This window comes from Fundulus heteroclitus, chromosome 15 (assembly GCF_011125445.2).
Source record: "Fundulus heteroclitus isolate FHET01 chromosome 15, MU-UCD_Fhet_4.1, whole genome shotgun sequence".
In the NCBI taxonomy this organism is placed as follows: domain Eukaryota; kingdom Metazoa; phylum Chordata; class Actinopteri; order Cyprinodontiformes; family Fundulidae; genus Fundulus; species Fundulus heteroclitus.
Window position 1 is genome coordinate 11,003,839 of NC_046375.1, and position 16,181 is coordinate 11,020,019.

The following is a 16,181-nucleotide window of genomic DNA, read 5'->3' on the forward strand; positions in this document are numbered from 1 at the left end:
AAAGGAGAAAAATGTGACTCCATTATTTATAGGGAATACTACTTCCATCTAGGGTTGGGCGATAAATCGATTTAATGGATTAATTCAAATTTACAATTCTTTAAGATTTCATTTTTGGAAAATCTGGATTTTATTTTGCCAATACACTCATTGGGTTTCCATGAAGAGAACAGCATGTGATGCTGAATATATGTTTAGGCAAATGTATTGTCAAAATATTGTTAAGTGGAAACCTTTTTTTTACCATAATATGAGGTACTTCATTTACTTATTTACTTTTTTTTTAACTTAGTTTGAAGTTCACAAGTGCAGTGAAGCCTGTTCTTGGCTCAATTGTAATACCACTAATGGCACGGCTGCCATCTTGTTTTACAAACATGTTTCACAGCTTGTTTTTAGTTGCACTTTAAATCCAGGTCAACTCCCTGACGAAATACTTGACATAAAAAGCAAGGTTTTAAATAATTTCTTTAATTTCTTTTTATGAAACAAAAAGGAGGAAAAAAAAAATAAAAAAAATCGATGAATCGGATTTGGTATGATAAAATCGGAGATTTGTTTTTTAATCCATATCGCCCAGCCCTACTTCCATCCCTGGTGACAAATGAGAATGATTTAGGTTGATTTTACAGTAAATACCTTACTTATAGCTCCTTTAAAGCAAAAAATGCTAACAGTATTAGAACAACACAGATTTCAGAGCAAATAAAACAATCCAGGCTAAGTGAATAAAATATTTAGCAGGACAACAGATCTAGAGAAATAGCACTGGGGCACCAAGATAAGAAATGTCCCTTCAGTCACCTGATTTCTCACATGGCCCAGCAAAATATCGCTCATGAATGCGGGCCGGGTTGGAGTGAGGATTAGACGGAAAGAAAATAACCACAAACACGCTGAACTCATTTCGATGCGACTTCCTTTAGTAATTTATGTGAAACTAAAAAGACTCGGGAGAAGGACATAAGTGAATAAGTGCTGGTTTAAACGGGGAAGCAGATAACGGTGGACGTCTCCATTCCACGACTCTCCCACACACACACACACCAGCCGTGAAAGAGAGGGTGAAACACGACTTAAACCACATTAATCCAACAAGGACCTCAGGATTTCTACTCCTACTCCCAATCATAATACCCCTGAGGGGGCTATAGGGTAATCCAGCACTGGAGGAAGGCGCAGGGCCGAGGAATGGAAACAGAGTGGATGGCAGTAAATATAAGCATATGCTGAGACAGCTTAGGGGGTTGTTTCAGGTGTGGAAGTGTGTAGCTGCATGTATCTGGGTGGGTCATTTTCCCTCTTGTGTAAACATTTGCTTTCACTCAAGGCCGCTTGCTTCCCATGGACCTGAACCGTTTGTTCGCCGCATTTCATGTAGCTGTCACTGCTGCTGATCTGGAGCTAAAGTACGCCCAGGCAGCATCTTAAAGAGAGCGGGGTGGCGTGGGCTTCTCAGCGTCATCAAAGCACACCAAGGTTTTACAAACATTTTAAGTTTTAAACAATAGAACTACAGTTTATAGTCCTTTCAATGAGATCTCAGAGAAAAATCATTGCACGATCAAAGTTTCCTACGGCTCATTGGAGCCTAAATGATTGCAGCACTACTCTTCCTATCCCCTGTTGCTGTGCATTGCCAGTCAGCTGGCTGATAGAGAGCTTTTCCGCATTTACCTAGCCAACAAGGCACACAATTTTAGCAGATTGGGATTATCTCCATGAGTTCTTGTATGGAAACTAAAGGAGCACCACCAATTACTGATACTAAGGTTATTCGTGCAGTTTTAAATCACAGCTCAGAGCTAAAGCTACCAAAACGGACAGCCTCTCTAATAAGCCAGCTAATGGCAGTTTGCTATACATGTGGTAATCTATAAAGAACAGAACGGCAAAAATTTATAATGTGTGTAACAAGCACATGAAACCTATTTCTAAACTTAGTGAGGGTTGATTCCAGATTTTGGCTCAAGTCGCAAAACCAACATTACAATCTAAACAAAAATGTTAAAATAAAGTAACATTATCATAACGTTGACAATCTAGGTGATCTAGTAGAAAGAAATGTTGATTTTCTGTTTTAAATAAAAGCCAATAGACCATCTTACCGTTTAAAAAAAAACAAAAAACAAAAAAACAAACATCAGTTGCATGAAAATATCTGCACGGGGTTCACCGTGATACTCCAGGTTTAAAATTCAACATTTTTCAGACCTGATTTGTTTTAGATTTTTTCCCATCAGTTTGTGATGAAATCATAGTACAATTTCCCAATTATGTATAGGATGCCTGTAAGTAGCTGACGTTAAATTTGACCATACATCCTTTCAGAGCAATAAACAATAAGCAAGTAAATTAAATACATTTTAAAAACAACAACAAATCTGCACATTATGATCAAAAACCATACGGTGTGTTAGGTTGGGTCGGTGCATTTGCCTAAAAACTATATTTCTTCAGTTAAAAACAAATTTTCATGCCAAACGTTATCTTGCATTTGTATCAATTAGGAATAAATAATAAAAAAAATAGGGTAAAAGTGCATCCAGCCTTTTAGGATCTCAGACCAACATACCTCTCTGATCTGTCCTTTTTCGGTGCTCGCCTGTCCCACTGTGATTTTTCTCAGGAAGCGGTCATTTGTATCAACAACTGAAAAAAAAAAAAAAAAATGTATACATTAATTCAAAGAAACAACTGTTACAAGCTTTATGCACACACAACTAGCAAAAAATGTATGTCTACATGTGACTGTGAACGGACATTTGAAGGTTTGGATTAGAAATGAACCAATCAGGTACCCAGAGATTGTAGTTCAGTGATCGACAACTTAGACATGTCTATTTTCTTTTTATCTATTTAATAAAATTTAGCAAAACTTAAGAGCTACCAATATTTTCCACCTATAAAACAGATCAACCAATAAGCATTTGCTTTTAAACCCCTGTTTTTGGGCTTCAATAAAGACAAAAAGGTTCTAGACATGTACTTAAAGCCAAAAATGAGAATAACTTTATAATTACTTCATTTATAACTGGATTAAAAACTGTTACCTCTTTTAAAAAAAAGGGGACCTGCAGCTCTTTTGCTTCTATTCTAATTGTAAAAAACCTTAGAAAATAAAGGCACCGTAATCAGTCTTGTGTACAGATTGTGTGGTTTTCCAGTGAAGGATTGTCTACGTTTAGGTTTCCAACCTCTGCCCATAAAACGAGTCTTCAATCCTGTTGCCGGACCGTTTTCTTTGAGGCTCCAATGTTGTTCCCAACAGCTGGGAACCATGTTAGCTAAACAGTACTCACTGGGTCATTCAGAGTAATGAAAGGGAGGAAGAGGGGGAAAGGGCATGTTTCTCTGTCACCCTTATACTAGACTCTCTTTTTTTAATTTAATCTCCAGGACTTGTTTTCTTTAAAATTCCCCTCTGCCGCTACTGGGATAAATACCACATCAGTCACAGGAGCACCCAGCTGCTTGGTGTCCTTGAGAAATTGAAACCAACGTCGCTGCAGGTGGTGCAGCGCCGCGGCAACAATCACAACCTCACGCTGCTACGGGCGCAGCGTAGAGGTAGCATTCCTTTAGCATCAAACAGCTTCAGAGTGCGATGCATAAAGGTGTCGTGAAGGTGGCTTAATCAGACGTGGAACAATGGGACGCGCCGGATGTTTGTCTTTGATGTTAATTTGATTCGTTTGTTACGGTCTTTATATTGCTTCAGAACAAGTTCCAGGTCAAGTCAGGCTGTCTTAACTTTGCCGTCTGTCCCTCTGAAGCGATGCCAGGCGATCTCCACCTGTTTGCTGCTCTGGGAAATGAGTTTTGTGTAGCCGGTTCTTCGGGTGACTCATGTCTCTTTATTCAAATAAAAACCATGCTGGATGCCACACAAATCGTTTCAAATAAGCTTATATATGATTTTTTTTATTTATTTTTTTTAGCTTCAACTGAGTGAGCTGAATCTTTTGGAGGTAGTTTCAACGTGAGTGTGGCAAACAATATTAAATGCCATGTTTGCCGATGTTGAGCACATCTGGTGAATTGAGTGTGCCACAGCCATTAATGTGCAATTTGAACATTTTGCTGCAGAATGTTGCAGATGACGCTTCAAATAAGTTTGAAATAACAGAAAAAAGCTAAAGTAAGATGTTAAAATCCTGCATTTTTTTCAACTTTAAAACACAAACGCTATACAGCATTTCTCTCCTCAGCGTTTGTTTCAACAAATTGTGGTGAGGAAGTGAACTGGTGCAGGGCTACCTCTCTGCCAGGTAATCTTTGAAGGATCGAGATCTAGTCGTACGAAGCTGCTGACTTCTTGGGGCGTAAGGGAGGCGGGATCTGTTTTATTGATACCGAGACGCTAAAAGAGAAAAGGGAAAAAAAAAAAGAAAAGATTTTAGTTTTCTCTACATGTATTTTTAAAAACAGTAATTGGTTTAACAAAAAAAAAAAAATACAACATTTGGTAGATCTTATAATGGTGTTCACCCTTGGGCTCAAGCTGCAAAAGCAAATCCAGCTATCCAACTTTCTGATAATTTGAATCTGTCAACTCAAAATTAGCCTTTAAGCAAATTAAAGAAATCCAAACAAGATTATAGAAATAGGATGATTTCACTGCCAGATTACACGCGTACAGCGAGAATGCTCTGAAAACAAAAAAATAACAAAACTTAATGCAGTTAACTTATCCTCAAAGGAAGTAGAGGAACTGGATGTATTTTAAAGGCAAACCGATGCCCCCTAGTGGAGAAAATCACTCTTGAACTTTGCATTTGGCAGCGTTTTAGACTCACCCGAAGCCTGGAGATCTGGATGGGAGAGAATTTCCTAACTCCGTTTACTGAAGGGACCAGTCTGTTGAACAGGGCCTACGCGAGAAATAATGTAAAAATACATTTTGAAATTTAGTTACGATGTATTTATTTTCCTATTAGACTTAATCCTAACAGGAAATTCCACATGCTTGATTCTTTTTTTAAGCTCCCACCTTGTCAGATTGCGTTGCCTCATGGAGCATCCTGGCATCGATAGCTGCAGCCACCAGGTTATTGGCTGCTGTGATGGCATGGATGTCACCCGTCAAATGGAGATTGAACTGAAGAGCGTTTTGGGGGATAATCATAATAACAAAATGAGAAAACAGAATAAAGGCATATGACCTTTGGTGGTCAAAAACCACCCAACTTTGAACATTTCAGAACAATTTGGTATTGTGAGAAATGTGGGAGTAAAGACATTTTATTAATTCCTGGGTTGTGTAGTAAAGGTTGTTAATAATAATATAAATGTCAGTCTACCGACAGCGAGAGTAGACGCTTCGCTTGACTCTGAGATTTCTTACAAGCTGCCAACATTTCCAAACAGACGTTGAAAGCTCAAAATGATAACTCAAAGCAATTTTGCTGTAATACAGTCCACCTTCCGGTTATCTGCTGAAGCTCTCTCTGATATTCTTAAAGGGGCTCTATTATGCTTCTTTTTAAGTAAGCTAGGCCAGGTCTATGGGCTATACAAGACACATTCATTACATTCCTTGTACAGAAATATTCTCTGATGAGATTTCCCCTTCAGTTCCACCTCTTTTGAATGAGCCTCAAACTTTATAAAACATGAAAATGGCTGCAAACAGATACAGAACATTGAACAGGACAGCTTGTATAAAAATGAATATATATATATATATATATATATATATATATATATATATATATATATATATATATATATATATATATATATATATATATATATATATATATATATATATATATATATATTTAGAGATGCAAAAAGAATCAATTTACCAATGTGACCAGCACTGACTGGATATCAAATAACTAGAAACTCAAAAATATGCATTTCTTTCTAACCAGCTAACCGTACTTTAGTGCTGCTCTGTCTGGGAACAACACTACTATTGGTGTGGAAGTCATTACTTTGTGTAGACCATATAGTCGTTGCTTTAGGGGTTGAGAATGTGTGGATGCGCTTTTTAAAATCGCTTCTCTCCGTATATCTCAAAGCCTTCTCTGGCCCTGCCTGTCGGCGTGTCTCACCTCTTCCATAGGGATGACCTGGGCATAACCTCCTCCTGCAGCTCCCCCTGGGAACAAAGCAGAGGTACAACAGTTAAAGGACAAGGAGGTACGACAGATCAGAAATAAGGGTCACACTCTAAATTAACTACTCCACCCACAAAGAAAAAGGAATGGTATAAAACCATAGACGCAGAATGCTTATGCTTGAATTTAACAAATCCCCATTTTCAAGATTAGCTCCTTTTTGGAAAGGTTATTTTTTGTAAACCATGATTAGCATTTGCCTTTACAATATTGTAACGTGGAATCCAGAGAGGAAGCATCCAGCAGAATCAGAAAAACATTTTTCCTAACCTTTAACTCCAAAGGTAGGTCCCTGAGAAGGCTGTCGAAGGCAAGCGAAGGAGTTAAGCTTGAGGTGGGCAGACAACGCCTGCACCAGGCCTATGGTCACCGTGCTTTTACCCTCACCGAGGGGAGTGGGCGTTATACTGCACACACAAACAAAAAGGACATTTGAGAATTCCCTTGAGCTTTAAATCTATTTGTCTTCAGATCGGCTTTATGCATCCCAAACAGTGTCTGAACTGCAGAGCAATCCTCACAGGTAACTCAGTATTTGCTTGAAAGAACGAGCGCTCACACTCACCCAGCAACCAGTACGTATTTGCCATCAGGCTGGGAGTGGAGGCGGTCCAGGAGGGAGAGTCGGACCTTAGCTTTGTTCCTCCCGTACGCTTCGAGCTCCTCTGGCAGCAAACCAATCTCCTCGGCTAGCTGAGCTACAGGCTTTGGTGTCTGAGCCCTTGAGATCTCAATGTCACTGAAACAGAAGGTAGAGCTTTATTCATTAGGTCTGATCGCCTTGACAAGGTTAAATTAGAACTGTCTGACAACGTCTACTGCGCGCATTTATAATGGTCACATTAAATAAAAGTGTTAATATTCGGGAGTCCATACGTGGGAACGGGGTTTAGGGGTTGCAGTTTAAGGCTGTGCAGGTGCCAGGGTCTGTACTGCTGCTCCTGGAGCCACCGACTGCAGCTTTGCACCACGTTCTAATAGGGAATAAAATGGAAATCAAGTGGTTGTGAGCCACAGACATCGTAGTAAGAGAAGTTAAAGGAGAACTCTGTAAAAAGAAACAGACCTGTGCTCTGTAGGCAGCTGTGAGGTATCCTAATCCAGAGCTCGACGACAACTCAATGATATCATCATCTGAATTTAAAAAATCTTGTTATTGCACACAAGAAATTCACTTCCGCTAATATAAATACATTTGAAATAAATAGAAAAAAACTAATGCGTGTCTGTATGCTCCCACTGCATCACACATATTCCATCTTTTTTTTTTTACTATGCACTCATTTTTATTTCTACAACCAAATTACGTATTTTCTGCAAATTAATGTTTTTTCCAAGTAAAGAGTGATCACATCAGTTAGATTAAGTTAGAGCAAGACTTTAAGAAAATTACTCATGCATTCATCACTACCCATCTTGACTGCTGTAATAGTAGTAACTAGTAACTAGTGCAAAACATAGCGATCTGCAAATTATATCTTGTTTCAGGGGCTCCTGATGCGCCGGAGACTAGATTGAGTTGTTCTGATTTGTTTCCATGTTGTTCCACGTCTCAAAGTTGTTTTGTACAGCACAGTGATTAACTAGATGTTATCTTAAAAGTGGTCTTTATTCCTGTTTTGAAAAGTCCAAAACAAATCCTCCTGTATTTCACTTAAGCTCAGATGCAGGCGCGTGGAACCGAATCGGCCGTACCTGGCTCCAGAGCCGGCTCACAGCGAATGATGACCGCCTCTGGTCGAGCCCAGGAGGGCAGAATGTCCGCGTTTCCTGCACTTAACATAACCACAGCATCGGCCTGCATTACCTAGTGAAAAAGAAAGTCAAAAACCATCTAAGAAATTTGTTTTGTCTTGTGCGGCAGGCACAAACAATTTACAGATGAAAGAAACATTAATATGACCTGAAAAAAAAAACTGATTCAGATTGTCTTGTTGTATTTTATGGGATCACGTTTTATGAAGCCAACGGTGGCTCCTTGTGGACACTTACTAGAATGGCACACACTGTTACTTTACTGCAAAAGAAAATAGAACTAAAATGCACATAAAAAAAATGTGACTCAACAAACCTGCGTCTTCAAGTTCTTTGAGTTCCAGTGATTAGTTTGAACCGACATCCCGCTTCTTTCAATCAGGCACTGTAGGGCCAACCTCGGGGGCCCTTGTCCTCCTACCAGCAACACAGATTTCCCTTTCAAAGGAGCATCTGTAACAACGTTTAAAACATGTTGGGAAATCAGTCCTCGGTTCAATGAACGGTCCCACCAGATTTGGTCTATACACAATCCTTTGATGGTTCCTCTTTTAATAAATCATCCATGACAAAAATTAAAAAATCAAAACGTGAAAAGCATTCAACCTAAATGGAAAAAAAACTTTGGCAAAACATTAGAAACACATTTTCCTAATATGTTGCTCCTACACTTTGTCTTAATAATGAAATAATTAATGAGGCCTTCAATCAGACATCATGTTCACACATGTAAGCAAAACAAACTAATACTTTAGAGAAATGTTGTATCAGGATTTTTAGGATCAAATTAAAACACACGCACAGATAATAAAATGATGAACAGGCAACAGCGACGCTGATGATAAGCCTATGTCAACCACACAAAGGAGTCCGTTCTGTTTTATCAGCTACAACTGTGTCGGTACATGGCGAAACCATCGGAGGCACAAAAACTTCTGGAAAAAAAAAAAAAGTTTATTCACTACATTTTGTAATTTTTGAAACGTACTGACCAAGACCCCGTCTATCAGACCTTATCTCCATTTCCTCACAGCCTTATAACCCTAACAGCACAGCTGCTATACTGGAGTGTTACAGCAGCTAAAGCTTACTGGTTTTAAGCAATAGAACATAATTTAAACATTGACGTTTATATTATACACCAGAAGATAAATACACGCGCACACACACACAACAACACACAATACTGGCTGCGATGCATAATTGTCACACAACCGAACAAAAGCCTCATGACCAGCCCCCTCCCCTCCCACTCTGGAAACACGAGCACAAAAGGGAAGATAAGGAAATAAACATCGGTTGTTAATATCGGCCTATTTTCCGATACGTTAAAAAATGACCAATATCGGCCGATTCCGACGTTAATGCCGGCATATCGTGCATCCCTACAAAAAACTAATTTCTTCCACTGAATTAACTTTCATATGCCAAAAAAAGGGACCCAGTATACTCAGAGAAACATTAAAAAAAAATCTCAGCACTTATCCCTTTCCCTATTTTATAGATATGTAATAAATGATGAAGCGCTTGGCTTGGCTGTTACTCACCATGTTTTCCGAGCAGATCCAAAACAGCGCTTGCCATCGGTGGAACAAACCCTTTGCTCATGTCTCCTCTGACCAGCCGGCCAATATTCAAATCCGAAATGCTATATCGGAGGGGAAAAAAAGATACATTTGAAAAATATATTAATATGAGTGTATTCTGTGACTACTTCCAGGCTTGTAACATTTTACTCAATAAGACCATGTCAAAGACATATTAGTTAGTAAACATCGATTTCAACAAAAAGTAATTTTCAAGAAACCTGGAGATATGATAAAATATAAAATAAAGGAAATTAGAAGTTTAAAAAACAGCCTGCTTTTAAACAAAGAGGCTGATTTTGGTCACAATCCCGATAGATTAAAAATAATGAGCATGACTCCTTTAAGCAGCACACATCTTGTTTTTTTGTGCTTTTTTTTTTTTTTTTAAACAACAGGACCTAAACTACTTTTTCATAAATTAAACCAATTCCCTTCAATTTGTGGATATAATATAGCGTACCTTGCTAATGTTCCCATTCCCTTATTTTAGGACGACACACGCTGTACAATTTGTCCTAATTCTTTGCAGGCCTTCCTGATTTGGATCAAATCTAGCGCGCAGGATATCTCAGACAGTCAGAAAAACCCTTTTAAAAAGGCAGCTTGTCACATGTTTCACCGCTCTATACCGTCTAATATTCATTATTTGAGGAATTATATTTTGGTCTTTTGACGATAAACGCTCTCAGGAGCTCACCCATCAACATCCTTCTCTGGTCGGAGCGCGCTGAGCACTCGAGAGGTGAGGGAAGCCGGCGGGAGGTGGAGGAAGACTCCGTGCACCCCGGGGTCATCGTTGAGCTTCAGCAACTCTTCAACTATCTACGCAGAGACGGATAGAGACAGATGTGTCTAGCAGAGAGGCTCCCAAAACAGGTTTCAGTAATATAATGTTGAGCAACTCCTCAAAGAAAACATCATGTGGCTAAATAATTTTTTATATCATGAATGAACGAAACAAAAAGAAAAAAAATGCATATTTAAACTAAAGCATAGAATTTTATATATCGAATAAATCACTAAAACCGAAGCCACCTTGACGACACCTAAACAAAGCCACTAACAGAAGGATGGTAAATCATGTACAGACTTGCTACGGAATAACAACCAAAGCCGTGAGTCACTGGCGCTTACTTCATCCTCGCTGCAGTTCTTTGCCAAACAAATCTGAGTGGCGTTCACGCCGATCTGTGAGGAGACAAGACACGGGATGCGTCAGCCGCCGGCTGGTGTTAGGAGGCAAACGTTCACGTGTTACGAGTTATCGAAAGTGACGACTACCTTTCCTGCTATTTTCTGATTGATCTCCAACACGCCGTCGTCTTCGCCAGCCTTCGAGACAAAAATAAGAACACAGAGAGGAGATTTGCCTCCAGCAGGAGTACATTTGGTCAAGAAAAGTTCAAACAAGACGCCTGTTTTCTGGATGTTGTGGGCATTTAAACTTTAACGTTTGAAGACAAAAGTAGCTGGAGTTTGCATTGTGTCCGTCATTGAGAGCATAAATTCAAACAAGACGCATATATGCTGCCATGTATCACCTGCAGGATGACCAACAGAGGCTGGACTCCAGGATTTCTTCTTTGCAGAGTTGCAATCGCCTCCTTGGTGTTCTGAACCACTTCCCTGTAAATTAGCAGTAAAACACACAGCTCTACAAACAGGTTGAACACCAAGCATGACAAGCAGATTAAAAAAAACCCTGAAGCTGCCACAAAATGACACAATCTACTCTGAAGCGGGTAATGTAGTCAGAAACAGAAATGTTCTGGTCTCCATCTCTTCCATACTAGGTGTGTGGGGTGTGACATATGTGTATACATAGACATGGCTGCATACAGTTTGGGTTTAAAGTTCTACACAGACTTTATGAGAAACTTAGCTTTTAGTGTGTTACTATTAATTAGAAGAAAAAAAAAAACAGCAGAAAAAGCATATTTGGAAGCAATGTTTTGATGCGGATATATGAACTTTAAAAGACAGCAAAATATTGCAAAAATTAGAAATATTCTGTCCAGGAGCGATGCTGAAAAAACTAGTCCATCCATTTGTTACTTCAAGGCTGGACTATTGTAATTTTTTACTATCAGGAAGTCCACAAAACGCAGTTCGAAGCCATCAGCTGACCAAAAATGCTGCAGCAAGAGTTCTGATGAAAATCAACAAGAGGGATCATATTTCTCCAATTTTAGCTTCCCTTCATTGGCTTCCTGTTAAATCAAGAATAGAATTTAAAATTCTTCTTCTAACGTATAAAGCCCTTAATAATCAAGCTCCATCATATATCAGAGCTCTGATTACCCCGTATGTTCCTAACAGAGCACTTCGCTCTCAGACTGCAGGTCTGCTGGTGGTTCCTAGAGTCTCTAAAAGTAGAATGGGAGGCAGATCCTTTAGCTATCAGGCTCCTCTTCTGTGGAACCAACTCCCAGTTTTGGTCCGTGAGGCAGACACCCTGTCTACTTTTAAGACTAGGCTTAAAACTTTCCTTTTTGATAAAGCATACCGTTAGAATGGCTTATGTTATCCTGAGCTATCTTTTTTAGTTATGCTGTCATAGACTTAGGCTGTAGCCCCCTAAGCCTATGGCATGGAATCCATAAAAAGATTTCTGTGCTTTTTGTGTCTCTGCTCTGTCTTCTCTAACCCCCAGTAAGCCAAGGCAGATGACCGTTCACACTGAGCCTGGTTTTGCAGGAGGTTTTCCTTCCCGTTGAAGGTGAGTTTTCCTCTCCACTGTCGCTTAATACATACTCAGTATGAGGGATTGCTACAAAGCCATCAACAATGCAGACGACTGTCCACTGTGGCTCTACGCTCTTTCATGAGGAGTGAATGCTGCTTATCAAGACTTGATGCAATCTACTGGGTTTCCTTAGATAGGAAACTTTTTGACCAAACTGTTTGTATGATTTGACTGAGTTTGACTTTATAAAGTGCCTTATATAGCACAATTCATGTGTTGTGAATTGGCGCTATATAAATAAAATGTAACTGAAAAGAAAGCAAAAGGAAATGGATCAAATGCAGTTTCATAGTGCTGGCAGTACTTGTTTCAATTTCCCACCAGAACAGGGGCGTAGCTATGGGTGGACGGGTGGACCCTGATACAAAGTGGGTGGGGTGGGCCCACCCACTTTGTATCAGGGTCCACCCAATGAAGTGGCTTTCTTTTTTAGGGTTGTCACTTAAAGTCATCATAGAATAAAATAAAATGAATAATAAAATTGAATTTCTGCTTCTCCCAAACATAAAAACAGCAAGTTTCATGTTGTAGTTCTCAGTAAACCGGCGGCACAGAAGTCATTGGCCTAAGACCCGCAGGACTGTAGTAAGCCAAACGCAAGGAGATGCTGGAAACATCCCATTTGTTAAGAAAGTGCCAGCATGTGAAGACGGTGTTGGATATTGTCATGATGTGTCCCACATGGGACAGAGAGAAACAGAAGAGCGGTGGATTCAGGGTAGGCGCGCAGTGAGGCTGCTGCGTCGCCTTGCGCTTGAATTCAGGGGCTCGTACTCAATTTAGTCACACGGTAATGTCGGCGCGTACATTTAAGGGACATTTTTGGGTCTAGTATCATTGGGAGCTTCAGCACAGATCCCCTCATTCCTCTTCCTCCCTCTGTAAAAAGAGCGATTTACAGTCTGTATTTATGCTTTTTTCCCCCACAATGTTTATCCCTCACGCACAGTGCAGAACTGAAAAGAAGAATTCATTGACAATAAATTATGCTGGGACCAGACAATCAGTGCCCAAATAGTCAATTGTTTTTTTCTATAGCCATCTAGAAAAGTGAGAAAGCAGTGAAGCGCAGAGCCCAAAGGGCTGCGCCTATACTTGGGGATACAACATAAAACTGTTATTTTCTATATTGCTATTTCCTGTAGGCTTAAGACTAATGCTAGTGGGTTAAAGGCGAAGCAGTAGTCCACTGGGTCCGCTTGGAGCACGAACATGTAACTTCTGCTCAAGAACAACTTCAAATTCAGCCTTCCGCATGCATAATTACGCACTTAGAGGCGCCCTGTGCAAATACAGGGGAAGCCCTATCTGGTCAGGGTGGAGGGTGAGATGACAAACCTGCCGCTGTGAAAGGTGACGACAAACGTTATGAAATGTAACAACCTACAAGAGCAGGAGCAGAAAAGAGGGGGAAAATCAGCAGCAGGGTCATCCTTAAAGACGCAGCGCAGCAATGGCTTCACGCTTCACATGCCGCTGCTCTTGAAGGTCATGAGGCCAACTTTCCTTTCAGCTTTTTGAGCTGTTAACTATAATACTGTGTTTAATAAAAGAAAAGAAAATAGCAGAAGATTTCCATTCATTAAAAAAAGGTTTCATGTGTACCAGTGAAGCAGCGGCGGCTGTCAGTGGCGTCGTGTTAAGAAATGGAAATAATTACTTTGACAGGCTACCGCAGCTCAAATGATCCAGAAGTTAGTCCGCCGTGTTTGTGACTCTAAATAATGTTATAGGTGATGGGTCCTTATTATTTTTTTCTGCTGTCAATTTAAGGATGCATCTTCTCCATAGCAACTTACATATAAACTTATCTTCAACTACAATTATTTGGCCCGCCCACCCACATACATATACATACATACATACATACATACATACATATATATACATACATACATACATACATACATACATACATACATATATATACATACATACATACACATATATATATATATATATAAAAAACAGGCACTTAAGAACATAAATAAAGATGTACAACGTTTAAATGAAAAATATCAAAGCCGTAATCTGGTTAAAAACACTACACAGTTTTCTGGTTGTCTTTGCTGCTTCTGATTTCGACCCATTTTTTTTTTCCAGACTGCAAAACCTAATACCTAATACGAATTAATTCAAACTGTCTTTTAAAATCAACAGGTAACATGCACACTGAGATCACTGAGAAATAAATCTGATCTATTTACCAGACTTATATATATATATATATATATATATATATATATATATATATATATATATATATATATATATATATATTCTGTCCTGTTTTTCAGGGTCTAGGCTTGAAAGGAAATGCGGACCAGAGGACCACATTTCCTCATATAATGCGGAGGGGGAGGAGCTACTATAGTATGAGTAACACTGACCTACATTTTACCCAGAGATGTAAACATAAACGTGTCCATCTCAATCTGCGGGGGCGAAATTTGCTACTTTTATCATACACTTAAAAAGAGAAATATATATTATGCCAAATAGATGAAATCAACGTCGAACTTTGTAAACCAAAACATTCTGACGGTAGATCATAATACATTGGAAACAGCGTAACTTTCCTATATCTATCTATCTATCTATCTATCTATCTATCTATCTATCTATCTATCTATCTAGACCAATTTATTAATTTCTTGCGTTGCTGTGAGTTTGGGCCACATTGGTCGTTCACAGACCGCCTGCCTGTCTGGTAACGACACAGAGAGGTTACATCATCTGGCTCTGGTCCCTCTGATCATCCGGGGGCACGTGGGAAACTGGCTGTTAGCCAAACAAGAGCCGTTTATCTCTCGTGCCAAATGCGGCTTAAAATAATCATATTTAAACGAAAAAAAAAAAAAAGAAAGGCAAATAAAGTGACATTAATTCAAACAGTCTTTAAGCACGTAAAGTTTCTTACCCGACCGATCTATTGAATTCCGACCAGTCATCCTCTCCGTGCTGCTTCCCGAAGTTTGCGGTGAACGTGGGGCTGGTGCCGCTGCTAGCAGCAGTGCTAGCCGTCCGAAGGGTTAACCGGCTGTTGGTCGTCCCGACCGGCGGACATCCCCGCGGTATGCCGCTGAATCTGCTTCCTGGACGGGGATTGCACGCTCGGATGCTACGGCAGGCGCTGCGAATTGTAGCCAGCTTCATGGTCACCTCGTACTCTGTTCCTAAAAGTCTCAGGAGGGGCTTTCTGCTCTCTGTCTCCTGGAGTGGCAGTCGGAGGTTGGAAAAAGAAAAAAGTTGAAGCTGCCTCGGGCTACTGATGGAGCTGCGCTGACTTCAGGGACACTCGGAAATTGTACTACTCCACTGACCTGTGTGCGCTCCAGTGACTGAAAATAAAACAAATCCCCCGGCATATCAGGTGACGCTTATAAGAACATAACATATATATAACCCCACATATATTAGGGAGCAGCCTATCAACCGCAACACTTTGGAAATATGATAATCTCTTTCTAAATAGCATCCAACGGAAATTCCCATCGGGATTTTTATGACTGAAAGGTTACTACGTTGAGGTTTTTCTTTTAGTTAAAGCAATAACATAAGCTTCAAAGTAAGCTTAGAACACTATTTTGCTTTCTTAAAATGGCATTTTACTGTGTCTTCTTTATTTTTTGCGACAATCCGAGGGTTCATTGAACACACCCAAATTCGCGAAAACTTCAATGAAACTCCAGGTAAAGGTCTCCGTGTCAATCAGGGAGCTAGAAGTACAAACTCTCCATTTATGCTGGTGGGTCATAACCGGGTTGCACATAGAGCTTCAAAATTCAAAACGAAGAAACTTAGAGACTACATATATATTTAATAAATATAAACGACGAGGCAAAATTTTGTAGGCATTTTGACACAAACTGGCCATTTGTCAGCTGATTAAAAGTTTAACGTTTTATTTGATTTTCTGTAAGATAGTTACACTGTAAGGCTAATATTTTCCTTTTCTTAACA

At 39.6% G+C, this 16,181-nt stretch overlaps 1 protein-coding gene across 1 annotated transcript in view; it reads right to left on the bottom strand.

Annotated features, from left to right (window-relative positions):
• Window positions 1–15,497, bottom strand: part of mthfd1l (methylenetetrahydrofolate dehydrogenase (NADP+ dependent) 1 like) — a 42,909-nt gene extending 27,412 nt beyond the window's left edge. The window contains exons 1-17 of the mRNA XM_036147371.1: window positions 15,139–15,497; window positions 11,014–11,098; window positions 10,754–10,804; window positions 10,607–10,660; window positions 10,170–10,294; window positions 9,431–9,531; window positions 8,200–8,336; window positions 7,824–7,935; window positions 7,195–7,262; window positions 7,005–7,102; window positions 6,694–6,867; window positions 6,399–6,535; window positions 6,063–6,109; window positions 4,994–5,101; window positions 4,800–4,874; window positions 4,261–4,363; window positions 2,576–2,652 (exon numbers count right to left, since the gene is read on the bottom strand). Coding sequence (XP_036003264.1) covers window positions 2,576–2,652; window positions 4,261–4,363; window positions 4,800–4,874; window positions 4,994–5,101; window positions 6,063–6,109; window positions 6,399–6,535; window positions 6,694–6,867; window positions 7,005–7,102; window positions 7,195–7,262; window positions 7,824–7,935; window positions 8,200–8,336; window positions 9,431–9,531; window positions 10,170–10,294; window positions 10,607–10,660; window positions 10,754–10,804; window positions 11,014–11,098; window positions 15,139–15,374 — 1,788 coding nt within the window. The 5' untranslated portion in view covers window positions 15,375–15,497. The remainder of the gene's footprint in view (window positions 1–2,575; window positions 2,653–4,260; window positions 4,364–4,799; window positions 4,875–4,993; window positions 5,102–6,062; window positions 6,110–6,398; window positions 6,536–6,693; window positions 6,868–7,004; window positions 7,103–7,194; window positions 7,263–7,823; window positions 7,936–8,199; window positions 8,337–9,430; window positions 9,532–10,169; window positions 10,295–10,606; window positions 10,661–10,753; window positions 10,805–11,013; window positions 11,099–15,138) is intronic.
• Window positions 15,498–16,181: the final 684 nt, after the last annotated feature.